Source organism: Solanum stenotomum, chromosome 6 (genome assembly GCF_019186545.1).
Source record: "Solanum stenotomum isolate F172 chromosome 6, ASM1918654v1, whole genome shotgun sequence".
Lineage (NCBI taxonomy): Eukaryota > Viridiplantae > Streptophyta > Magnoliopsida > Solanales > Solanaceae > Solanum > Solanum stenotomum.
Genome location: NC_064287.1, coordinates 54,309,372 through 54,334,645, shown reverse-complemented (window position 1 = coordinate 54,334,645; position 25,274 = coordinate 54,309,372). Strand labels below are relative to the sequence as shown.

The 25,274-nt window shown below is 34.1% G+C and overlaps 3 protein-coding genes, 1 long non-coding RNA gene and 1 other non-coding gene across 6 annotated transcripts; 4 read left to right on the top strand and 1 right to left on the bottom strand.

Annotated features, from left to right (window-relative positions):
* Positions 1 to 605: 605 nt before the first annotated feature.
* Positions 606 to 6,160, bottom strand: LOC125867453 (uncharacterized). Of its 2 annotated transcripts, none has more exons than XM_049547961.1 (14): positions 6,026 to 6,160; positions 5,152 to 5,452; positions 4,511 to 4,701; positions 4,274 to 4,409; positions 3,431 to 3,709; positions 3,220 to 3,317; positions 2,934 to 3,048; positions 2,702 to 2,807; positions 2,250 to 2,343; positions 1,963 to 2,153; positions 1,605 to 1,704; positions 1,413 to 1,529; positions 1,188 to 1,244; positions 606 to 996 (listed from the first exon to the last, which is right to left on the bottom strand). In XM_049547961.1, the coding sequence occupies exons 1-14, from the start codon at positions 6,119 to 6,121 to the stop codon at positions 889 to 891; spliced, it is 1,989 nt and encodes a 662-aa protein (XP_049403918.1). In that variant the 5' UTR covers positions 6,122 to 6,160; the 3' UTR covers positions 606 to 888. The 2 variants fall into 2 exon arrangements, with proteins under 2 accessions (XP_049403918.1, XP_049403919.1); XM_049547962.1 differs by having other exon boundaries at positions 607 to 996; positions 5,152 to 5,346; positions 6,026 to 6,154.
* Positions 6,161 to 6,262: 102 nt separating this feature from the next.
* On the top strand, positions 6,263 to 12,425 carry LOC125867454 (cell division control protein 48 homolog B). Its single transcript, XM_049547963.1, has 13 exons — positions 6,263 to 6,337; positions 6,670 to 6,936; positions 7,028 to 7,072; positions 7,380 to 7,435; positions 7,979 to 8,128; positions 8,288 to 8,395; positions 9,211 to 9,310; positions 9,457 to 9,741; positions 9,817 to 9,986; positions 10,962 to 11,090; positions 11,194 to 11,281; positions 11,390 to 11,467; positions 11,576 to 12,425. Exons 2-13 carry the CDS (start codon positions 6,787 to 6,789, stop codon positions 12,050 to 12,052), a joined length of 1,836 nt encoding a protein of 611 aa, XP_049403920.1. The 5' UTR covers positions 6,263 to 6,337; positions 6,670 to 6,786; the 3' UTR covers positions 12,053 to 12,425.
* Positions 12,426 to 12,765: 340 nt separating this feature from the next.
* Positions 12,766 to 12,839, top strand: TRNAN-GUU (transfer RNA asparagine (anticodon GUU)). The gene has a single exon. It is a non-coding gene; the product is annotated as a tRNA-Asn (tRNA).
* Positions 12,840 to 17,941: 5,102 nt separating this feature from the next.
* On the top strand, positions 17,942 to 20,551 carry LOC125867804 (uncharacterized). Its single transcript, XR_007446672.1, has 3 exons — positions 17,942 to 18,021; positions 18,257 to 20,168; positions 20,250 to 20,551. It is a non-coding gene; the product is annotated as an uncharacterized LOC125867804 (long non-coding RNA).
* A 1,221-nt stretch (positions 20,552 to 21,772) lies between these two features.
* On the top strand, positions 21,773 to 24,457 carry LOC125867531 (putative methylesterase 11, chloroplastic). The gene is made up of 5 exons (XM_049548070.1): positions 21,773 to 22,244; positions 23,089 to 23,328; positions 23,403 to 23,546; positions 23,803 to 23,934; positions 24,042 to 24,457. The coding sequence occupies exons 1-5, from the start codon at positions 21,816 to 21,818 to the stop codon at positions 24,336 to 24,338; spliced, it is 1,242 nt and encodes a 413-aa protein (XP_049404027.1). The 5' UTR covers positions 21,773 to 21,815; the 3' UTR covers positions 24,339 to 24,457.
* Positions 24,458 to 25,274: the final 817 nt, after the last annotated feature.

The window sequence follows — 25,274 nt, the reverse complement described above, 5'->3', positions numbered from 1 at the left end:
TCTATTGAAAACACCTCCTCCTCGATCTCACACAAGGTAGGAGTAAGGTCTACCTCCTCTATTTTTTCTTTTAATATCTAGAATCGATAACCGAGTTTCTGTCGAAAACACCTTATCGATCTCACACAAGGTAGGAGTAAAGTCTGCATACACCCTACCTTTCTTTTCCTTTGTTATATTAAGTATTATTTTTTTTCTTTCAATATCTGCAGTTAGTTGCCAAAGATCTATCCGGAACAACCTCTCTACCTCACACAAGGTAGGACTAAGGTCTTCATACACCTCACCCTTCTTCTTGCATTTCTTGAGTCAGTTGCCGAGGTTGTATCAGAAACAATCTCTCTACATCACACAAGGTCCCTAAAGTCAACACACTCCACCCTCCCCAGACCCTGCTTGTGGGATTACGACACGTTGTAATATCCAGAGTCAGTCATGATGGATGGGTTACCGGTATATTAAGAAAACAAGAAACAAAGGTGTGGAAATGCATCAATCTTGTGAAAAACAATGTTGTGTGCTTGATTTTTCAACCAGGTGCAGATAAAGGGAGCCTATAGACAAGTTAAAAGACAGAGAACACAACCTAGTAGAAGCAACATTGACTTATAATTCATTCTTTTCCAGAAAACTCATAGTTCAACCAAGAAGTCAACTACAAGTATTCATTGTATCGAACATGAAGACAGGCGATAGTATCTAGATCCTGGACTCACAAAAATCGTTCATCAAAATAATGCGCAGGATAAATCATCATTCTAATAGTATTATGGAACCACCTAAATGTTGGAGCTGAAAGCCAGTTGACTTGTGATCCTGATTCATGAATGGAGTTGATAAAGGCTCCAGCAAAAGGACTGCGCGTGTTTTATGGTATATATATGGGGATTATGAGTTATTTCTGTGTATTGTTACACTTCCAGCAGATGCTTGATTGGCTGCGCGGTTGCTTCCAAAATTCTTCCGATTTGATTCTCTTGCAATTCTTGAACCAAACTGAAAGATAAAGTTTAAACGTTGTTGAGTGAACTTGTCAATGTTAAAAATTTGAGCAATGGTACTCTAACAAGCAACAGCTGGTAACTACAGTTCTAGCCAAGCTTCTCAATTAAGATGGCGTTTTGTGAACCATATATGAATCAGAGAATATTGACCTCAACGACAGATCAAGAGCATATAATATATACCTGAATTGCTCTTTTCGGAAGTGAAGCTGCTTCTGACAAACCAAGTAAATGTGCAACCTGCTAGAGAAAAAGATTTAAGTGAAAGATTGTAGAAAGGGAGAAGAGCGAATCCCCCTGATGAAATATACTTCTGCAGAGTGCACAGATACAAACAAAGGATCATGACATCATGGTTAGTGTAACTTCGAAATCCAGTCTAAGATTAAGTTAAGAGGTGAAATTAACCTCTCGCAAGATTTTCTTGTCACCAATACCAATTGGTTGATTAAGGTCAGCGATCTCCCACAACGGAATATCTAGCAAAATCCTGATGACATCCTCATCCAAGAAAGGGAACCTGGCCTGGGAAAAATAGAAAATACGTTTAGACTGTAACTATAATATAAGAAAGCACACCGTTTAAGGCAATTCAAGTACCTCCTTGCCATTGTCGGCAATACACCTATCATCTCTCCCTAGGTTTCTCTTCCAAATCCGCTGCATGTCTAGTTTCATTTCATCATTCAGACCTAACCAGCTGATACAGCACCAAAAGAGCACAAATTAGAACATAAGCAATTACTACTTTAAGCTTTTGGAACTACTAAAGCAACTTCTTTGAAGGAGTACGTAGCAACATTATATAAACAAGAGGTGAATGCACCCTAGTGCTAGTTGCCCCAAGTACTTTTGAGGATGGCAAACCTACACATAACTGGGACGTAATGGATATAACAAAATGAGTCAACAGGAATGGATTAAGCAAAGAAAAGATGTTCGCACAGGAGGACTTCACCTTCCATTTCTATATTTTGTCCTATGCCGACCATATCCAGCACATTGTTCATCTGCACCAGCACCAACTAGGAGAATCCGAGCCGCAGATTTGTACTTGACACTGCCACAGGTATCATCGTTGCCTGTTTCATCTTGCAAGCAACCGTCACCGCTAGCAGCCAACCACAGAGCAATACCAATATTCAGATCCTGAAGCAAGGAAGAAATAATTGGGCAATTTGACCGTGGTTCAAAATGACTCTAGTAACAGAGACATATTCATGTAGGTATTGATTTGAAAAATACCATGTAGGTCCTTGCAGGATTTATTAGTGACATGACATGCTTCGTTTCAGAGGTCAGCTTCAGCAGATCAGCATCAATCTCTACAAGTTTCCATCTGCAACTCAGTTTTATGATGAACAAAACTCAAAAAGAAGGAGCAGAAAATGGAGAGAAACAAAAAGGTAGAGGTTCAAAACCAAGTTGCATTTGCTTTCAAATGAGCAACGTAATATCTTTGTATCTAAAGAAGGTATATTGAGTAGGACCATTTTTTAAATTGCCAAAATTTTTCAATGTCCATTTTTCTTTGCAAGAGCTATGATTTCATTTAAATTCGGGCTCATAGTTTGCTTGATTCATCATTCCGGCATTATCACGCGCATTTTCAGACATAAGAGTGTCATCTTGCTGATTTCTCACTAAGAAATCTAGTTGCTAATGGTACAAGTGAAAGCAAGAAAGGGAATGTATACCTTCTTGATGGGGCAATTTTTTGAAGTTCCTTTAGGCCTGCCCTAGCAGATATTCTATCAGGAGCAAATGGGCCGTCAAAGCTTACATTTAGCAGATCAATTTCATCTACAAGTATAACACCAGAATAGACCATGACTAGATTAAATTTTCTATAGGTAAAGCAAACAGGAAAGGAACTTGAAAGAATGTTCTATTCTTAACTCAAGCAAGAGGGACATCAGAGACACTCACATTCGGCATTCATGCATTTATCTAGTAATGCTGCAAGTATCATAGAGTCTAATCCACCAGAAAAGAGTACGGCAACTGGAGTATTGCATTTGTTTGTATAGTCAACTGAAGTGGCCTACACAATACCCAAGAATTATGTCAATTCAGAAATCTAATACAACAGTGTATGCTTTTCCTGTTCCATTGAAGGGCTTCTTAAATCAATACATGTATCCACAGGGGATAGTCAAACGTTAGTTCTAAACATTGGGTGGAAACAGAAAACAAAAGTAAATCAGTTTCTGACCTGGTAGATTGTATTAAATGCAGTGCGTCGCATTATCGACTCTTGTAAAGCAATCATTACCCTGTGTGGTAGTGATGTAAGTAGGCAGTCTGTAGAAGCTGTAACAATTGGAAGAAGATTGCACTCAAGTTAGACTCTGACAGCATGATGAATTACTAATCCACCAAACATGTAATGAATGGTATTAACAGCAGAACTAAGTGATATTGACCTAACTTAGATTCCATCAGAATGGAAGGAGTTAAAGGCGAGTCCTCTTTCCTGCTATAAACCTTTTGGTGAGAAGCACACAAGTCCTCTGATTTTGGTTGGACAGAAGTTCTTTCCCAAGTGATCAACTCCTTAAGCTTTGGATCTGTCCAGTCATGCTTCAAAACTTCACCAATTAAATAGTCATCTGTTCCTAAAGCACCAATAGACAAACTGTACACACCGCATGGAAGTTCTTCCCAGAAGTCTATTTTGGCTATTCCAGCTCCATTTGCAGATTCTGCAAGATCATAGTGTCCCATTCATTAAAAGATTGCACTGATTTGCAGGGGAAGAATAGAGGAGCTATAGACAGACTATACTACCAACTGTTGCCAGAGTTTGCTTCTTTTTTCCTCTTTCATGTTGGTAGGTTAGAATGTCAAATAATTTTAACTTTGATGTTTCTAATTAAAATATCGAACAATGAACAAACAAGCAATATCAACTTCCTTCCAACATCAAATATTTTATCCAACTAATAGACAGCTTGAAAACTCAAGAGGAACAATCTTGGATTGAGAGATGATTTTCAATAATGATTTTATGAAGCAGAAAACTTCACAAAGAGAGGATGGCTAAATCACCAAAATGCTTAGATCAAAATAATATGTTGGATTGTTATATGTTCTTGACTGTACATGCTCAATCATCACTATTGATAATTTAATATAGTTGTTCCCATTAAAGATAATGGCAACTGATTTGCTTATGTTTTACTTTAAAATAAGTTGAAGCTTCTCCAAGAAAGCTTCACTGTGTTAAAAGAAATCAGTAAGTGAGTAAGATGTTGAATAATTGTTACCAGAACTTTCATTTACAGAGGCATGTGGTGATACAGAAGACAGCAGAAACCGAGGGTCCTCCTTTGTTGGCCAGTGAACAAGAAGACTTCGCCTTCCAAATGCATCTCGACCAAACCATAATATTCTTGAACTACTCTATAGCAAAGAGTAGTGGAGCATTAGAGAAGCATTTGTTTCAAAATGATACAGCGTTTCCTGCTGAAGTAAGCCAATAGAAACTTACCACCAAAAGTTACCTGCCAATAAATCAAAGCCCAAGGCCCCTTGATTCTGGAAAGAAGTTCTGGAACAGTACTTTGCCTGTCTCCAGAAGTATGAGCTTTATTATGTGGAGAGGAAACATGAGGACAACAAAGTCCTAGATGTTGCATAAGAACTTCAGTGTCATTGTTATCGCTACTCATTTGGATGCCTCCAAATATTTCACCTAAACAATAATTACAGGAAAACAAACAACAGTCAATAAAAGACTCTTAGAAAATGGGGTGAAAATAGGACAGTAATAATTAATTTCGATAGAAAACCTAGAAATTTCATAATTTTGATTACTTACAAAAAAAATTTGATTAACTATGACAGAAATAACGAATATATAAGACAGAAAAAATGCTGAAGCAATCAACTTGGTTGAGAAGAAAAAAATCTGAATTGTTTTCGCAAACAAGAAAACTAAAATTGTGGAATCTGCATTTGGCCAATCACTTGAAAGTGAAGAGAAACAAATACACCAGAATTGTGTACATTGTTTGACTCTCCAAAGTTAAACATCAATTAAGTTGAAAACGAAATATATCAAACAAGAGAAGGTCGAGAAGCAAGAAATCCAAGAGACACTTCAGTTTATCATGTTGGTAATGGCTCAAACGCCATGTATTACCATTATAAACAAGGATGTTCCCTGATATGTCCACCAATGGTTGAGTGATAGGATTTATGCCTCTAAGCTGCAATGTAGCACCAATAAATTGCAACTCTCTGATGAATTCTTTAGCAGCACCACCATCCATATGAGAATCCTTTCCCTCCCTTGGAGCTTCATCCTCCACAAAGGCAACAACATCTTGCTCCCCACCTGGTAAAGATGAAACCTCAGAACGAAGTAAAACTTTCTTGTATCCCAAACTATCTGGACCCCTTCTTCTTAACACCTCTTTTATGTCATCCACTGAAAACAAAGTCTGATGACAATATAACGCATTGTCAACCTCTAAAGATAACTCATAAAAATGAAAAAAAGATAACAACTTTAGAACCTTCACATCAATCTTTCCTCATTAAGGTGCAAAGATAGCTCTTTCTTTTAACTTATTATCAAAGTTAGCTTTTAAAGTTACCCTTTTCAGTTGCAGGAGGTTTTTATGCTGTTTTTGCTTCATCTGAGACTTGTATAAAAATGGGCAGATCAATCCAGATATTCTAAAGGAAAACAATAAAGCTAAGAGATGGGTCCTTTAAATTGTTGTTCTTCTACTTTAGAAACTTCACATAAATCTTTCCATATTAAGGTGCAAATGTATTTGTTTTCTTTTAATTTTTTTAATCAAAGCTAGCCTCCTCTAATTTCCCTTTCAATTGCAGGCAGTTCTTATGCTGTTTTTTACTTAATTCAGATGTAGCAGCAAAAGGGGTTCATCTAAAGATACAAAAAGAGTAATAAATATGAAATCAGAAGTAAAAAAAGGCCTAATAACTGCAGTTTTGCTGTTCTTGAATCAATGGTAAGTTCAGTAAAGAGAGCAGTATATTATTACCTGCTGTTCCAATAGAGGTATTGGAGAGATAAAATTTGGGTCTAAAGATGATAATACTATCTTAATTCCAGACACAATCACTGCTATGCCGCACATCTTTCTTTGTCCTGCAGCTTCCTTAAACCCTACAAACAGAACTTTTAAGGCCAAGTAGGAAGAAAGGTTTATGAAGTATCAAAATATTTTTAAAAGGACAAAATTGCCCTTAAAGTTTAATTTTTTTCTACTTAGTCTAAACCCTTTTCAGAAAACTAAAGTAAAACACTGAACGACTCAAGCGGCCATTGCTGACAGAGTGATTTTCTTCACAAGGTAAGAACTTTTATCAGAACCCTATTCTTGTTACCACTAATTATATGTTGGGTATTTTCTGGAATGTTCAAAGATATTATCTTTTAGTGATACTTGTAAAAAAAATATTTTTTTTGCTTCTCTGAATTTGTTACCACTAATTATATGTTGGGTACTTTCTTGAATCTTTGTGCTTGTTGAATAATGGTGTGGGGAAGGAAGAATGTTTTCCATAGCTTCTGTTTGGGGGCAATTTATTGATCAAGCTATAGGCAGATTTTGATGTACTGCTAATAAATGTACATAAACTTTTGAGAACTTACAGCATTGACAGTGTTCACTTTATATATTAGGAGCTATTTTGAATGAAGCTCCAAAATTGAGGGTTTTGGGGTTCTTCTTCGAGTCCAGAAAGGGCCACTGCTGAAAAGTATTGGTCCCCACCCCCTCTCCAGCACACTCTGTGAGAGATGGAAAGTAGCAGTGGGAGCACCAGCTGTGCTGGTGAGTGGAGAGCAGAGGAAGCTATAGCCGGCAATGCTGAAGCTCTTCGAGTTCTCAGAGAACTCATCACATATCCTCTTCTTTACTCTGCTGAATCTCGAAAACTTGGCCTAAAGGTACTAAATGTTTTCCAGATAGTATAGCTTTGATATATAGCTTATCATCCTTCATTGACAACTCTAATTGCTTTGCGTATTTTTTCTGTAGTGGCCACGTGGGTTGTTGCTATATGGACCTCCTGGAACTGGCAAGGTACTATACATGTCTATTCTTGATCTGACTTTGAGCCAAATCATGTCTTTTTTTAGTTTAAAATTGACTTTTCGGTTTTGAACCAAAATCATGATTGTTTAAATTGGAAATTGACATTTGGCCTTGAGCCAAAAATCATGTCTTTGAATCTCACAATTGGCATTTTGGTTTGTTGCCAAATCCTGTCTTGTCAATTTTACAATTGACATTTGGATTTGAGTCAAAATCATGTCTCTGGATTTAGAAATTGTCTTTTGGGTTTGAGATAGTTGTTTGGTTAAACTTTTTGTATTTTTTTCAATTGTAGACAAGCTTAGTTCGAGCAGTTGTTCAAGAATGTGGTGCCCATTTGATTGTAATAAGGTGTGTGATTCTCACTCAACTTTATTTTCTCTGAACTTCTAAATGTGTTTTTGTTTTTGTTGTTTATGTACAAGAAAAGTAATGGTCCATTTTTTATTAGTTCGATGTTATCGTTTCCTTATTATGTATGTCTGGCAGATAACAACATAGACACCTCCAACCCAAGCAAGCTGGGGTAGTCGATCTGAAGTCTTACCAACCATGCTTCTCCAATTTAGTTCACCTTAGGACCTGTGTTATACAACAACAAAAAATACTAGAAGTTCTTTATAAGTATGCTTGGAAGAAATTTATCTAATTGGTTCAGATCTGTCAATTGAATCACTGAGCAGTCTGTGATCGTTATGGTCCTTGATGATATCTATATAACTGAAAAACGTATGTGCTTTGAAAGAGTTTAGCTTTTGATGCTAGTTATATTGTATGGTGACTCCACACATACATTAAGAGAAGAATGAAGTAATTTAACTTCAAGGAGAATCTTGCATTGTTTTGTATTTTTCTTTGCCTTACTGTTCTTTCTGGTTTTGGATGTATTTGCAGTCCCCATTCTGTTCACAGGGCTCATGCTGGTGAAAGTGAGAAAATTTTGCGGGAGGCATTTTCAGAAGCATCATCTCATGCAAAATTAGGCAAGCCATCAGTCATCTTTTTAGATGAAATAGATGCTCTTTGTCCTCGTAGAGATTCTAGGTATATGTTGCATCACTTTATCCACATCCATATGAAAATGACCTTGCTTAAACTATGGTTTACAAAACCGAAAAAAAAGAAGAAGATGTTGGTAGGGTAGAGTTGATGATATATTCCAATGTTCTTTACTAATATGTTATTTGAGTGCTTGAATTGCAGAAGGGAGCAAGAAATTCGTGTAGCCTCTCAGCTCTTTATGTTGATGGATTCCATTAAATCCTCATCGACATCAGTATCACATGTTGTGGTGGTAGCATCAACCAATAGGTAAGGGTTCTGCAGCATTTTCTTTGTTTGGTTTAATATTTTTTATTTTTGTGGTGGATTACCTTTTTCTGTGTCTCTCATGTAAGCCTGCTCTCAACAGATTATTTTTTGTCCGTTATTATGTAAAAACATCTATTAAAACTTCCCTAGCAGCCCTCACATGGGAAGCTGTAGGCCGTGATATTTGCAGCAAGGACATTTATGCGGGAAAGGGGTTGGAGGTAGAACAATCTTATAGCATTAACAATGGGCTTGAAGAAGTGCATATATGAGAAAGTAATGGACTAGAGAATGGGAAACAAATGTATATTCTGGTGAAGAGGCATCTGGAGGTCTGCATGATAAAATGATGGACTTTGGGCTCCTTGATGAGAGCATTGTTGATGCATTCAGCTTTGATAATGAGCGCATGAATGAAGTGAATGGCAATAAACAAATAGAAGGATCTGCTGTAAGGGAAGTGAACACTGGAGATGGAGAAACAGAAGATGATGAAGTTATTCAGAGTAAAAAAAAAGCCAGGCTTGGGGTCATGATGCCGAGACCTATGCCAATTTCCTAACGAAGCCTTCCCTAAACAGTTGCCAAAAGAAAATGAAACCCACAATATAATGATCAAAACTATTTTTATATTTTACTGTTATGTCCTTCAAGAATGTACGCAAGCAACAGTGCCTGCTTACTGTAAGTAAGCAAGCCACCAAGCCCCTAATATATCCTTCTGATGGTCATGAAATTCTATGCTTGCTTCTGTGTCATGGTGTCATACGCTTCCCTCCCCAATTAACTTTGACGCCTATACATTTTATGTGCAGGCCGGATGCTATTGATCCAGCTTTAAGAAGGGCTGGACGTTTTGATGCTGAAATTGAAGTCACAACACCTACTGAGGAAGAGCGGTTGCATATTCTCAAGGTGAGCTGCATAAGATAGAGTATTGAGCATGCACCAGTTTAAGGAAATACCTGAATGGTACTCTTTGTGGACATCTACGGTTGCTCAATCCCTTCTGTGGTATGATCTATATGAAGTTGATCTTAAGATGCTGGTTTTCGTTTCAGCTTTATACAAAGAAGCTTCAATTGGATGTGAGTGTTGATCTTCGAGCAGTTGCAGTATCTTGTAATGGTTATGTTGGGGCAGATTTAGAGGCGCTGTGTCGTGAAGCTGCAATGTCTGCAGTAAGAAAGTGCTCTGATTCAAATATAGAGGATGACTCTTATAGCATTAATATGGAAGATTGGAAGCATGCCAGATCAGTGGTTGGTCCTAGTATAACGAGGGGTGTTACTGTTGAAATCCCAAAGGTTTCTTGGGAAGATATTGGAGGGTTGAAAGACATTAAGGTATAACCTCACATGACCAATTAGGTCAGGTTGAATATTTAGAAAATCTAATATGGTGTTAAATTCTTGAAACAGAAAAAGCTTCAGCAAGCTGTTGAATGGCCTTTAAAACACTCAGAAGCATTTGAACGGCTGGGAGTATCACCTTCCCGTGGAATCCTTCTTCATGGTCCACCAGGGTGCTCCAAAACAACCCTTGCTAAAGCTGCTGCTCATGCTGCCCAAGCTTCATTCTTCTCCTTGAGGTCTGATGACCATTCTGGTCTCTTCTACCCTTGGCATGATAAAAACTTTTATCTGCTGTTTGATGCTTTGTTTCCTGCTATCTCTTGATGCAAAAGAACTACGAAGAACTGATAAATGATAACTTTCATTAGTAATGATGGTTTTTAGATATAAATGCTTCTATTAGAAGAAGGAAACATATGCATGCACTGATAAATCAAAATGAGCACCAAAGGATGTCGGCCTAATGGTCAATGAAGTGGGAGGAGAACGATGAGGTCTTAGGTTCAAATCTCCGTGAGGCAAACAAATTAAGTGATTTTCCCATCTATCTACCTTGGTGGACAGAATTACCGGTACCTGTGTTGATGAGAAATAGTAGGTATCTTATGAAATAGTCAAGGTGCACACAAGCTGGCCCAGAAACCACTGTCACCAAAAAGAAAGTTAAAATAATCCAATAGCTGGTTATACACTTGTGGTGCTTGCACAGTTGCACTTATCCATTGCTTTTTAACCTTTTCTATCTTCTTTATTGTCAATTATTATTCTTATTTAAGCATTTCGTTTTTACGCATCTAGTAAGCTTATCATTATTGTTTAATAATTATTTCATGCATTGCTTAGCAACAAGTGAGTGATTCTTGTCTCCATCAGCCTTTGCTAACTTACACGACAGTTCCTGGAAAACCTAAAACATGTTAAATTCTAACTAATATCACAGTTTCGGGAAAACCAAAAACATGTTAAGGTAGTTTGAAATGACTGTCATTTAGTACGCTCTACCTAAATCTCTAATGTATGCTGGGGTTTATGTCCCTTTGGAGCCTAAGGCATCAGATTGGTATTTACTATGATGTTAACCATCTTTATTAACTTGTTTTCAATAACTGAGTATGTAATGTATTGACTAATTATCACCTCATGCATTCGATTTGACTAAAAATTGCAAATACTAATTATTCAGTTTCCTGAAATTCATAATCATGGAACAGTGGTGCAGAGCTGTACTCTATGTATGTTGGTGAGGGTGAAGCTTTATTGCGCAATGCTTTCCGAAGAGCTCGCCTTGCAGCACCAAGTATAATATTCTTTGATGAGGCTGATGTAGTTGCAACCAGACGGTAAGTTTATTTAGCTTAGCAATGTCTTGTGAGTTTTAAGTTTATCTTCCTCAATTCTTGTTGTTTATGCAAAACCCCGATATGATTTTTCCTAAAATGACAGAGGAGGAAGTTCAAGTGGAAGCAGTACAGTTGGAGAGAGACTGTTATCCACCCTCCTAACCGAAATGGATGGCTTAGAGCAGGCTAAAGTGAGCAGAAAATTTATTGCAGTTTTTTAAGTACTGAATGCAAATAATGGATCATTTTGATCAGATATAGATTGTGGTTCCTGTGTTTTCTAATCGTTGCTTTGTCAGGGAATTCTTGTTTTGGCTGCCACAAATCGGCCCCACGCAATTGATGCTGCACTGATGCGACCAGGAAGATTTGATCTCGTAAGAAACTCTTAGTGTAACTTAGCATCTCAACACGAATGTTACTCTTAAGAAACAATCATTGTACTCGTTAATGGTCACATCTTATTCAATTTGCTTTGCTTGCAGGTTCTTTATGTCCCCCCTCCTGACTTAGATGCTCGATTCGAGGTTCTCAGTGTTCATACACGAGATATGAAATTGAATAACGATGTTAATCTGAGACAAATTGCAGAAGACACAGAACTCTTTACTGGAGCTGAGCTTGAAGGGCTATGCAGAGAAGCTGGAATAGTTGCTTTGAGAGAGAACATATCTGCAACAGTTGTATCTGATCGACACTTCCAAACAGTCAAAAAGTCACTCAGGCCAGCACTTACCAAAGAAGAAGTTGCTTCCTATTCTTCCTTCATGAACAATCGATCCAAGAGGTCTGCTCACTCATTTGAATCCATCTCCAGAAAACGCGACAACAAGCAAACCATAAACTTGTTAGTTTTCACTGGTCCTGTTACTATCACTGTCTTTAGTATTGCCATGTACATTGGTGTGAGATACTTTCTGATGTCTACTGAAACATCGACGAGGGAACTAACAAGTACGTAGCATCCAACTACGTTACTGTTATTGCCAAGGCCTAGCTCGAGTGGCAAAAGGTGGAGGATTTGTGGCTTAGGTTGCAGGTTCAAGCCCCACACCATGCAATGCGAAGCTCGGTATTTAAGTGGAGAAGGGTAGAGGGGCGGGCCCATTATCCACCGAGTTTAGAAGACTGTGATTGGTCCAAAGGGCAGGTCATAGACGGATTTCTTGGTTATCAAAAAAAAAAAAAAAAAAAAGACAAATTTGGTTGTGTATAACATGTTTTGAGTAGTACTTTGAATATATGTTCCTTAGTTACAACAAATGAATCCTTCCAACTCATATTAACAGTATTTTGCATATTTGGTGTTGAAATTATTGGTTTTGTATACATATTTGATATTTCCATGTTACATGGTGATTGCAACTACTACTATCTCACATGATTGCGATGACATTTTGTTTAAAGTGATGATATTGTGATGACAACTAATATCTGACATGATTGCGATGACATTACAAAGTGATTTCTTCTAAAAATAGTTTCATGTGTTCAGACTTATTTTTTTGAATGATAGTCGAACTACTCTGCCTTTAAAATTTATTTCAAAAACATATATACATTAAAAAGTTTGAGACCACAATATTTATAATATTAAAATAAGTATTTAAGAATTGTTTGTAAGTTGAGATAGTAAAATTAATTTGTATATTAAATGCATCAATAATAAACAAAAGCTGGAATAGCTCAGTTGGTTAGAGCGTGTGGCTGTTAACCACAAGGTCGGAGGTTCGACCCCTCCTTCTAGCGTTGCTTTTTTTTCTGTTCTCGGGGACTCGAATCCGAACTCTTTAATTGAAATCGGAGGGATTTCAATCATCTTATGACAATCTATATTGGTTATGTGACAAAAATTGTTATATGTATATATCACTAGGAAATAATTTTGTATAGTAGTATATTTGTATCATCATTTTAAGGTGTAATTATTTCATTCTTTAAAGTTAGAAACTAGGTTCGACTGCAATTTATTAGTGGCACATCGTTCAAGACTGGTAAAAGGGTGGAAGTTCGAAACCTATATCGAGCTAATATGATGTTATCGAAAAGGTAATGAGGAATCTCATATATTAATTCAAAGGAAATATATAAGCTAGCTCCTAATTCACCAATAGAAGAAAAAAAATAGTAGCTTTTTAATCTTTCCACAAACTTCAAAATAATTGTGCTAGTACCACTAAATTAAAGCGTTTGGATGTTTTTAGTTGTACATAACAAAACTCTACTCTAATAGCGTCAACTCTAATTGTATTAGTAAAAAAGTTTTCATCACCAAATATTGCATTAAAAGTTTCTATTACATTGTTTGTGTGGAAGTCATATGAAGCAACAATAACCTCATATATATTGAATACACATAAATACTCCATAAAGGTAGGTGAAATCGAATAACTTCATTTTTTTCTGTTTATATCTAATTAAGCTCATATGCATGGGAAAGGGGGTAAAATGATGGTTTTTTTTTAATAATATTAAAGATAGTGAACTTCAAAATAATCGTGTTACTATCACTAAATTAAAGCATTTAAATGCTAAGTTGTTCAAGAAAGGTCTTAATCTAACAAAATTAGTATTTTCAACTCCAATTATAGTAGCGGTATAATTCACCACAAGCCGTTGCATTACTACAACAACATACCTGATGAAATGTCACTAAATATTCCCTAGATGAATTGACCAAGTATGCATAAATATACGTGCATGTATTTCGTATAAGCTGTTGATTTTTAATATTCTCATCACTTCCCTCTTGGAAGCAAATGAAAGTTTTCATGCCTTCACCTTCAGGATATCTAAGGTTGATTTGTTTTCATAAAATTAAGATTATACAGTTATAAAGCTAACTCGATAATAATCAGTCAAAACGTGTGTGAATTATGATTTGATATATTAATTTTGTCACTTTTATATTTAGCTACATGAAAGTGATAGCACTGATTCATCCGAACTTATTTGATAATTATAAACTGAGAGCATTTATTGAACACATGTATCTGACATACATGTATCATAGACACAATCAAATCGTTGCAACAATAATTGATCTCATATCAGTCTAGAATTGCGATAAATTCTAAAGATGAAGAATGGACAAATAGAATATAAAATAGAGTATATCGTCAAATTATTCTTAATCTAAATGAGAGTATACTCGAAGACTGATTTATCATCTTTTAAAGTTAGATGTCACGTCCCGCCACTTCGCAGTAGAAATTTGGCGTCCGAATAGGGGCGGAATGGTCTAGAGTTGTGGAGAGGTTTCCGGAAGACTTTAGAACCCTTTGGATTATTCAAGAAAATTCTCTAGAATAACTTAGAAGGCAATGGAAGGTCCTAGATAGTTTCCAAGAAAGAATTCTCTAGAATGTGTAGAGAATTCTAGAAGAGGGACTAGATATTTTCTTGGAAAGCTTTAGAATTTCCTAGAATTAGTAGAAGATTCTAGGGAGGGACCAAAGTGTAAATAAGGACTTGTAAGTAAATTTAATTTACACTTTAGTCCTTAGGAGTTAGTATAAATAGGGGGTGCCATTCATTTGCAAGGCATCCAACCAAGAAAGCAACCAACGAAGAATCCAAGCATCCAAGTGTAAAGCAATCTTCCAAAGCTAATACAAAAGCCTTCTTCCAAATTCTCTAAGTCTTCCTTTTCATTCTCTTAGCGATCTAGTCTTAAAAGGCTTACTTGAGCTTACAAGATCGTGAAAGATTCGTGAGTAAGTTGTCAAGTGCCGCACGGAGCATTAGTGAGACTCTAAGTCCGTGACATAGAGCTACAAAAAAAATCTTAGAGCTAGTTGTCTCACTCATCCACAACTTCGGAATTAATGTGCTCTTTTATGCTGGAGTCATAGCTAATACATTATCTAGATAGGCAAAAGCTATATGAAAGTTGCAGAATATTGGAAATAAAAATAGTAGGCTAATATTTGTTTGTTTTTCTTCAAGTTTTTCTATTTCATAAAATATTCATAATCGTAAAAAAAAAAAAATTCTCTATTGACTGGTATCTTTATTTCACATTCTTTTTTATTCATCAAATCTATACCTATAGAATTTGATATCGGTTGTTTTGTAAAAACGAAGAAAGAAAATTTCGAAGACTGATTTATCATCTTTTAAAGTTAGAAAGCAGGTATGGCTATAATTTTTATTAGTAGCATACCATTTAAAATTCACTGTAAAATGGTGAAAGTTCACAACCTACAAGATATTATAATTTGGCATGAATTAAAAAAAATAGCAGCTAAAGAAAAACTAAAAGATATTATTGAAGAAATAATGAGGAATCTCATATATAGACTTAAAGAAAATGATATACACTAGCTAATGAAAGCTAATGTAAGAGTTGGAATTAATCTTACCCTAATGCATCAATCGAAATTTTCTTTTAGTAGTTTTTAAATCTTTCCACAAACTTCAAAATAATTGTGCTATTACCACTAAATTAAAGCGTTTGAATGCTTTTAGTTGTACATAACAAAATTCTTATTTTAATAAAATTAATAATGTCAACTCTAATTGTATTAGTAAAATTATTTTCATCATCAAATTTTGCATTAAGAGTTTTTATTACATCGTTTGTGTGGAAGTCATATGAAGTAACAATAACCTTTTATATATCGAATTCACATAAATACTCCATAAAGGTGGAATAGGGATTTAAGATAATTTTTAAATTGTTACTATACTTATAATTCATCTTAATTATGCTTGCATTTTTTGCTCTGATGTGTATATCTAATTAAGCTCGTATGCATGGGAAAGGGGGGGCGGGGGGGAATGATGTTTTTTTTTTTTTTTTTATATTAAAGATAACGAACTTCAAAATAATCATGTTGCTATCACTAAATTAAAGCATTTGAATGCTAAGTTTGTTCAACAAAGGTCTTAATCTAACAAAATTAGTATTTTCAACTCCAATTATAATTATAGTAGCATATTCACCAAAGCAAACACGCACAAATACTTCAACAAAGACAAAGTAAAAATTTAAAGTTAATAAATTAAAATTATTATTAAATTCATAGCACGTTTTAGTTATACTTGCATTTTTTATGTATCTAATTAAGCTCATACGGATGTTATAATTTAGTTGCCATACTTGGTGAAATCTAGTCAACTGTCTCTTTTTTATAATTTAGTAATCATACTTGGTGAAATCTGGTCAAAATTGTCTCATTTTAAGAAAAAACTTTAGTAATGATATATTTTTATTTGTCAAGTAATTTATGTAATATCTAAATTAACTTTAATCACTTCTTATAAGAAAATCCAACCTTTTTGGAAAAATACTAATAGATTTTTTTCTTTCAGAAATCACTATTATTTTTTTCCCTTTTTTGTGCAAAAAAGCCTTGGGGCCTATAGTTATATACACTCACATTTTTTGTGTATCTAATTAAGCTCATACACATGTTATAATTTAGTTGTCATACTTGGTGAAATCTAGTCAATTGTCTCTTTTTATAATTTAGTAATCATACTTGGTGAAATCTGGTTAAAATTGTCTCATTTTAGGAAAAAACTTTAGTAATGATATATTTTTATTTGTCAAGTAATTTATGTAATTTCTAAATTAAATTTAATCACTTTTTATAAGAAAATCCAACCTTTTTGGAAAAATGCTAATAGATTTTTTTCTTTCAGAAATCACTATTATTTTTTTCCCTTTTTTGTGCAAAAAACCCTTGAGGCCTATAGTTATATATAGTAAAAATTAGGCAAATGACATAGTATAAGAAAGAAATTACTTCCTTTCCCTACTCTTTCATTAATTACTAAAAATCCCTTTTTTTAGTGTTTTTCGGATACATAATATAGCAGTGTGGATACTTAATATAGCAATGCGGATACTTTAATTAATAACGGACGGATACTTAAATTATTAAGTTGTTAGCAACACTGATACTTAATTAACGGGCGGATGCATAATATAGCAGCGTAGATACTTTAATTAATAACGGGCGGATACTTAAATTATTACGTTGTTAGCAGCACTGATACTTAATTAATGGACAGATGCATAATATAGTAGCGCAGATACTTTAATTAATAACGGGCGGATACTTAAACTAATAAAGTATCAGGTTAAGTTGAATTGGGGGAAAATAAGGAATTTTTGTATTTTAATAAAAGAGTAGGAAAATATTGAGAATAGGTAAAGAAGAGTTGTGTATTTAAGTAATTTTTCCTTTTATATATAGGGATTTTTATGGATCCAACTCTATATTTGTGCAAACCTGGTCCGAAACCCTCCTTCAACTTATCAACATAGTTTGCTTTATATCAATCCTGAAATCCCCAAGCGTTGTTGTCTCTATTCTGAAAGACGAAAAATTAGATAAGATTTTCGTCTCCAGAGTGGAGATTGTAACATTTGGGGCTTTTTTGATTAATATAAAAATAAATGTGCTAAAGAAGAGGCTATAGATTGTAAAATGTTACTTACGTATGTGGATGAATTGAATGAGGGTTCTTACCTGTGGATTGATCAAGTTTACGTAAATATACGTCCATATATATTGTACAAGCTGGTGATTTCTCATATTCAAATCACTTCCCTCTAGAGGCGGAGCTACGTGGGGTTCATGGGTTCAGATGAACTCACTAGTTTTTTCGTAGCCCTATATTTGTAACAAGCTAAAAATGTTTCCTTTGGTGATGGGTGAGTATGGGGTGGGGTGTGTGTGTGGGGCGGGGGGGTGTAACTATGAATGAAGGATTTTTGTTCAAAGATTTGATCTTTTTTTGTTTTAGGTGTGTAAAAAGCTAAAAATGCTTCCTTTGGTGATGGGTGGGGGTGGGGGGTGTAACTATGAATGAAGGGTTTTTGTTAAAAAAATTTGATCTTTTTTTGTTTTGTGTTTGTAAAATTTTGCAGGAAGCAAAAGATTGAGTAACAGAGAAAAGATTTGACCAATTGCTGCAGGTATAATTTTAGTGATGAATTTGAACCCCTTTTTAGTATTGGCTGTTCTATTTTATGAATGTGCATCTGTTTATTGTTTTGCTGTGTTTAATAATAATGCTGACAAGTTCTTTATCCACTTTCTCTTGTATGTTTTGACAAAAAATTTCAAGGCTGAAAATTTTTGGTATTTTTTCTGAGTCTGCAAGCTATGTCCATTTGAAACCAGATTTTAATTCATTCATGTGGTGTTTAGGTGATACTGGACACACATATTTTCGAGATATTGGTGACAATACCTGGAATTAAGTATGTTATTGATCCTGGACTGGTGAAAGCGTGAAGTACATGCTTATATATTTGTGCAAACCTGGTCCATCCGGGGTATAAGTTCTCCTTCAACTCATCAACATATTCGTATAGCAGTTTACAAGCTATTGCCTTCTACCGGAGGATACTTGTTTTTATACCAATTCTTAAATCCCCGTGTTATAGTCTCCATTCTTGAGAATGGAGACTGTAACACTCGGGGGTCTAAGGATTGTATAGAAACAAGTGTGCTAGAGGAGAAGGTATAGCTTGTAAAAGGCTATGCAACTATGTGGATGAATTGAAGGAGGGTTTGTACCCATGGATTGACCAAGTTTGCATAAATATATGTGCATGTATTTCGTACAAGCTATTGATTTCCCATATTCGAATCACTTCCCTCTCAGAAGCAAATGAAGATTTTCATGCCTTCACCCGCAGGATATCGTAAGGTTGATTTTTTTTCTTTTAATGGTTTATTTTTTGAAGTTTGAGATGGATGAATTCACTGCTTTGTCTATATCCAGGGGTGCAATTAGGTAGCTGTGTGAAAATATTACTTAAATGAACTTCTTTTATTGAATTGTTCAGTAGATAATTTAAGAATTGAGGTTAATATCCTCATTTGGAAAAAATTAAATAATTTGAACTCGATATCATCTTGCATCTATCTGCCTGAAAACTCAATATCGAGTCGCAGTTCTAAAGGGATAATCCACTTGCCGAATTACATACATAACTCAATTGAAACAAATGCTGGATAACAAGGTTTATTCACTTCACTTCATGTGACTTTAATATGCTTTAATTGGTAATCCACTTTTACATAAGCACAGTGCATATGTAGTATAAGCTAAGAATATTTACGGGGATGTACTTATGATTTGAAGATTTATATTTCTTGGATCTGTATCTAATACTTGGTTTCCGAAGAACAAGATGATAAATAGTGAAGAGAAGGCAGTCACTCTCTAAAACATGCTTGTAATATCCACAGGTGGGCATATGTACTTCAACTTCAAGGAAAAATTATTGAAAATCTATTCTGCTATATGATTTTTTCCACTTCCACAGTTCTTTTGATAAAATGTTATATTCTTATGTCCGTGCTTGTCATATTTCACTGTTATACGACGAATTTGCTTCTTCTCATTTGCACTGATTGTCCAAGTATGTTATATTCTTATGTCCGTGCTTGTCAAATTCTGAGGAATGTTGAAAAAATGGGTCTTCGTGTCACTTCCTGTGAAGATGACACACTTCTCCTCGTTTTTCCTTAAACTAGCTATGGAGCAGCCTGACGGTGAATACAGGTAAAGATTTGATAGGATTTTTATTTCGACTCAACTTTGCAATAACAAAGTTAATCTGTACTGGCAGGGTCACATTAAGTAGTTTGATAGTCCAAATATACACTTCTTCTGTCTTGTTCCGCACCAAGCCAGTGTGTATAGTTTTAATGAACTAGTCCATCATTATGTACGTAATGTTTCTAGAATCGATTACTTGTGCCTAGTTGAGCTGGCTCCTCACTTGTATGCCGTGCAAGACTAAATGTGTGCCTACTTTGGTTTTGCCAATTTCTCAGTTCCAACAACCTGATGAGATCCATCTGTGGCATTCCATACGAGTGTTCCTCGTTTATACATTGTGAAATCATTTGTCACTATATGATTTTTGCTTCTCTCTGGGTTGACGTTGTCCAAACGTGCCCAAAACAGGATTGAAATTGTTGAATGCATAGATGTAAGCACACTTTTTATCTTGACAGGTATGGTGTTGAAACTGTTTACGAGCTCTATCCACTGTCTGCAGAGTTGAACGACGATATGAAGGAGAAGAATGCTACTCTATAATCGGTACAGTCCTCTTACATAATCTTTAGCAGACTTTCCACTTCTATTGATGTAGAGGGATCATTTATCATTGATCTTTTTCAGATAGAGAGTGCTTCTCCCCTCGTGATTCGGATTAGACGGGCTAGTAGGTTTCGGATACACTGATTCTAATTCATTAGAGTGACTCAATCCTAGCAAGGGTAAACAAACATTCGGTGATTTCTTCTCATATGTCAAGTCTTGGGTGGACAGAACTACTCGGCATTTGTGTCGGTGGAAGTTAACATGAAATTAGTCGAGCTGTGCTCAAACACCAAGGTCATTCATTAGAAAAATAGTTATATGCAAAATGTAAAGATTGTATTTTTTTTTAACTCAACCTTTTTCCTTTGGAGTTTTTTTTTTTTTTCTAAATTGGAAATGGGAACATCAAAGATTGACCAAAAAGTTGCCTTTACTGGAAGTCAATCACCAAAATATACAAAAGCACTAACTTTTAACAACTTTTTATTTTTATAATAAGATGGAGGAAAACAATTCTCAAAGGAGTATTTTGTCTTAGCCAATAATTATAATACATTATTATTACCTATTATTCATTTTCTATAATATTTTGTGCATTTTTAAAACAACATTTCACTAACGAGTGTAACTTATGAATACTTAACAACACTAAAAATTTTACACTATTAATCACCTAAGTAATAATTACAAATAGTTGTTCATAAAAAGTGATATTTATTACTATGCTATATATAAATGTAGATTTTATTTTTAATATATTTCTCAAAATATTGAATATATTATATTCAATGGCGATAATATAATCATTCTATTGGTACAAGTAGGTGCTTTTTTTAAAAAAGATGTAAGAAATATTCCACTAGATTCCAAAGTAGTGATGTGTAGGTGTTGAACCATAATGCAAAACATTATAATTTTTTTCAAATTCAAAGGTCAAAATTGTACTACTGCATGATATGAATATATATATATATTTTTCTCTTCCACACTACTTTCCAAAAACCAAAGTTTCTATTTATTTCAGAAATGATCAAAATGGTCCCTTATATTTGGGACATGTTTATAGTAGTCCCTCAAGTATTGTTTGAATAGTTGTGGTTCTTTAAATTTACTAAAAGCGAACACTTTTGATTTCTATATCGTAATATTTAATGAATTCGTAAGGAATTATGTAAATTTCTTTTTAACCAAAAGCACTAGGAAGGTCACATCAAACTCTAAAAACTACGACATAAAAGATCGACTAAAATTGCACCTAAAAAACTATACCAAACTCTAGAAAATAGACTAAAAATATCAATTAACTTCAAAATTTATATCGCCAAATTTGAATTCATGCACACTACATCCTTTTTTAATCGAACTTCTCATCAATTCTAACAAAGTTCTTTAAATATTTGACGGAGATTAAAGGTGTTCACATCTGACAAACTTAAGGGATCAAAATTGTTCATAGTACATACTTAAGGGACTATTTGTACCTACCCCAAACATAATTGACCATTTTAAATCAATTTTCTCATTGACTCCACAAATTCTTGGAAATTTCACTTTCTTTAACAACTTTCCATTTCTTCTAACAAACACATATTATGAACATTCATGTTCACAATTTTTTCTTTCTCATTCACATGCTAACAAAAAATGGGAAATTCATTAGCATGTTTTTCTAAGAAAAATCAAACTACAAAAATTAGAAAAAAAATCAACAAAAATAATATTCCTAATACTAGAAGATCATCATCTAATGGTCGTCATATTCCTCCTCCTCCATGTATCTCCAGATCAACTAGTCGAAAATCGGATAGAATAATCTATCCGAATTCTTCTAGAATAATTGATCATGATATTGATCATGATTATATTCGAGAACAAGCTCGAGTTGCAGCAACTTTGTTGCTGCAACATCATCATCAAAACGGAACGTTCAGTCAATTTGAACGTTCCGTTTCTCTTAGAGATCCTTTAAATTGTTCTTCAAGGAAGCAAAAGAGAAATTATAATAATAATATTATGCCAAGAAGTTCAAGTTCTCGACGTGCTAGATCAATGTCTGATTCACTTCTTCATCAGGTTTCTCTTTCTATACTATTTGCTTCAAATTATTGGTAATTTATGTAACTGAACTTTATCCACGATAACACGAGAAAATATAAACTAATTTTTTTCCATCAAATTGGGTCTGAAGTCACAAAACTATTTTTTTTGGTCACATTAAAGTAATCGACAATAAAGTTTATTTAAGTGGTTAAGCAGATTTAGAGTTCGAGTAACTTTTGAAGGGTAAGTGAGAACATTATTATCAATTTTCTGGTTTCTAAGTAATCAATTTTGTTTTGTTTCAATTATTTTTCTTAATTGTCGTTTTGTTATAAAATAGGGTACGTAGTCAAAACTCAAAACTTTTACAATAATTGATAAATATAAAAATCTTTTGTCCTTTGTATTGTTTTGAGCCAAAAATTTGTCATTTTTGAAAATTTGTATTCTTTCAGCAATTAATTATCATTTAGGTGTCGTTTGGTTGTTGAGAAGAGTTAATATGCCGGTACTAGTAATACATAATTTAGTTATGCACGAGTTAGTTATTCATGTTATATTGTACTTTACTTGAAATAATACATAGATTTTCATATATCTTATACATGTATTTAATACGTAGAAAAGAAAAACGTAAACCAAATATTGTATAAGCAATGTTATGACTTTTGCCTTATGCGGAAAGGAGAAAAAACCAACCAAACATGGTATAACTTATGTTAGATTGTACGCAAAGATTGTTTTCCCCCATTTTTGAAACCAAACAATGTATAAAGTTATGCAAATTTTAATACCTAAGTAATTCCTCGAGCAATAAATCTTAGGTAACTCTGTTACGAACAGTATAATAACATGTTTTAAACCTTTTTTTTTGTAGGGTACTACAAATGTTGAAGATTTGAATCAAAAACATTTTGTTCTAGTACATGGAGGTGGATTTGGTGCTTGGTGTTGGTACAAAACTACAACACTTCTCAAAGAATCTGGATATCATGTTGATGCAATAGACTTAACTGGTTCTGGTGCACATTTTTTTGATTCCAATAACATTTCTACTCTCTCACAATATGTAAAACCCCTCACTGATTTCCTTGAGAAATTCGACGATGATAAAAAGGTACTAATATCATGAATTCACTAGCAAATACTTACAGATTCGATGTAAAAGAATTTGATATTTTTTTGATGCAGGTTATATTAGTCGGACATGATATAGGGGGAGCTTGCATTTCTTATGTAATGGAATTGTATCCTTCAAAAGTGTCTGCAGCAATTTTCGTTGCTGCAGCAATGTTGAAGAGTGGACAGAGTACACTCGATATGTTCTCTGTACAGGTACGGAGATTATACTTAGTTATGCATGATTTAATTTGTTGTATGCAGGGGTGGAGGCAGAGGAGGTGCAAGGGGGTCTAACTGAACCCCTTTGTCGAAAAAGTATACTATGGAAATAGTCAATAGAGTAAAAGATACATGTTTTTGAATAAAAAAAGTTACTTTTTGACTCTCCTGGTTTGAATTTCTGGCTCTGCTACTGACTATATGAGTGATACAGAATCTTATACGGAGATTGAATTTGTTAAATTTGTAGCTTGGATTGAACAATTTATGTCAACGCGCTCAAATTTTTCGTTATGCAAATGGGAAGGATCAACCTCCAACATCAATAGATTATGACAAGTCATTGATCAAGGAAGTATTATTCAATCAAACTCCTACTAAGGTATTGATCATGTTTATCTATGTTATTCAGACTCTTTAAAAATGTAAATAGATATATGTCGTGGAGGATCTGACACGAGTGTAACAACATTTTTTTGACGTTTTCAGGATGTTGAATTAGCATCAGTATCAATGAGACAAGTTCCATTTGGACCATTAACAGAGAAACTTTCACTTTCTTCAACAAATTATGGTTCAATTCCAAGATTTTATGTCAAAACACAAGATGATTTTGCAATTCCTGCATCTCTTCAAGAAGTTATGATAGATTCAAATCAACCAGAACAAGTTTTCCAGATTAAAGGATCCGATCATTCGCCTTTTTTATCGAAACCTCAAGCTCTACACAAGATTTTGGTAGAAATTTCAAATATTTCTCCAAAAATGAATCTCAAAACCATCTAAAAAAATAGATGAATATTAGTAAAGATCACAATTTTTTTCCCCCAAGACATGTTCCTATATATGTACATACCAAATACATGATCATCACACACTTATATAACATGAAATATTTTTGAAAACTTCATAATTCACTTTGTTTGTATTTTTTTTGTAATTTGACTTTAGCCAGATAGGGTCAAGGGGTTCATCTGAATTCTTTTGACAAAAAATTATACTGTTTATACATGATTAATAGATGTTGAATCCTTCTGAGTTCTTCGTGTGTTTACTACTTTATATTTTGAACTCTCTTAGTAAAAATTCTGACTCTGTCACTACTTATCAAGATGGAAAAGTGAAAGTTGTTCTTATGTAACTATGCAAAACATTTTATTAGCTATATGCGATGTGATTTTTGAATTAGTTAGATTAGTAAATTTTGAATACAAGACGGTTATTAGTATGAGCAATGTTCTAATGTTGATGACAATCATGGTAACAAGAACAAAGTCTAACAACAAGACCAAGAATTTGATCACAATTAGGCAAAGGATTAGAGCCCGTTTGGATTGACTTAAAAAAAGTAACTTTTTAAAGTGCTGGAACTTATTTTAAAAATAAGTAGTTATGTGTTTGGATAAAAGTGCTGCAGTTGAAAAAAAAGTTGTTGATGTGTTTGGCAAATAAGTGCTGGTAAACACTTTTTTTATCAAAATGTCTGAAATACCCTTTAAGCTGTTAACATGATAAAAAGTTGATTAATTTAAGGTTTTTATACTTAAAAAAAAAATTAAAACAAAATTAATTTATGTTTTACATCCATAAGTAATAATATTTTTTTATCATTCACATATTTCTTTACCACCTTATAAGAGGAATATAAATTCATATTTCAGAAATAATAATAATAATAATAATAATAATAATAATAAAATAATAATAATAATAATAGTAATA

Bases quoted from the DNA above. Each gene is read 5' to 3' on its own strand.
- LOC125867453 (XM_049547961.1), bottom strand. From the start codon at position 6,121: ATGTGCGGCATAGCAGTGATTGTGTCTGGAATTAAGATAGTATTATCA. The intron at 5,453-6,025 runs GTAATAATATAC...TATTGTCATCAG, and splicing joins TACCTCTATTGGAACAGCAG to ACTTTGTTTTCAGTGGATGA. The intron at 4,410-4,510 runs GTAACTTTTGGT...TCTTTGCTATAG, and splicing joins GGGCTTTGATTTATTGGCAG to AGTAGTTCAAGAATATTATG.
- LOC125867454 (XM_049547963.1), top strand. From the start codon at position 6,787: ATGGAAAGTAGCAGTGGGAGCACCAGCTGTGCTGGTGAGTGGAGAGCA. The intron at 8,129-8,287 runs GTATATGTTGCA...CTTGAATTGCAG, and splicing joins TGTCCTCGTAGAGATTCTAG to AAGGGAGCAAGAAATTCGTG. The intron at 11,282-11,389 runs GTGAGCAGAAAA...TTGCTTTGTCAG, and splicing joins ATGGCTTAGAGCAGGCTAAA to GGAATTCTTGTTTTGGCTGC.
- LOC125867531 (XM_049548070.1), top strand. From the start codon at position 21,816: ATGGGAAATTCATTAGCATGTTTTTCTAAGAAAAATCAAACTACAAAA. The intron at 22,245-23,088 runs GTTTCTCTTTCT...TTTTTTTTGTAG, and splicing joins CTGATTCACTTCTTCATCAG to GGTACTACAAATGTTGAAGA. The intron at 23,329-23,402 runs GTACTAATATCA...TTTTTGATGCAG, and splicing joins AATTCGACGATGATAAAAAG to GTTATATTAGTCGGACATGA.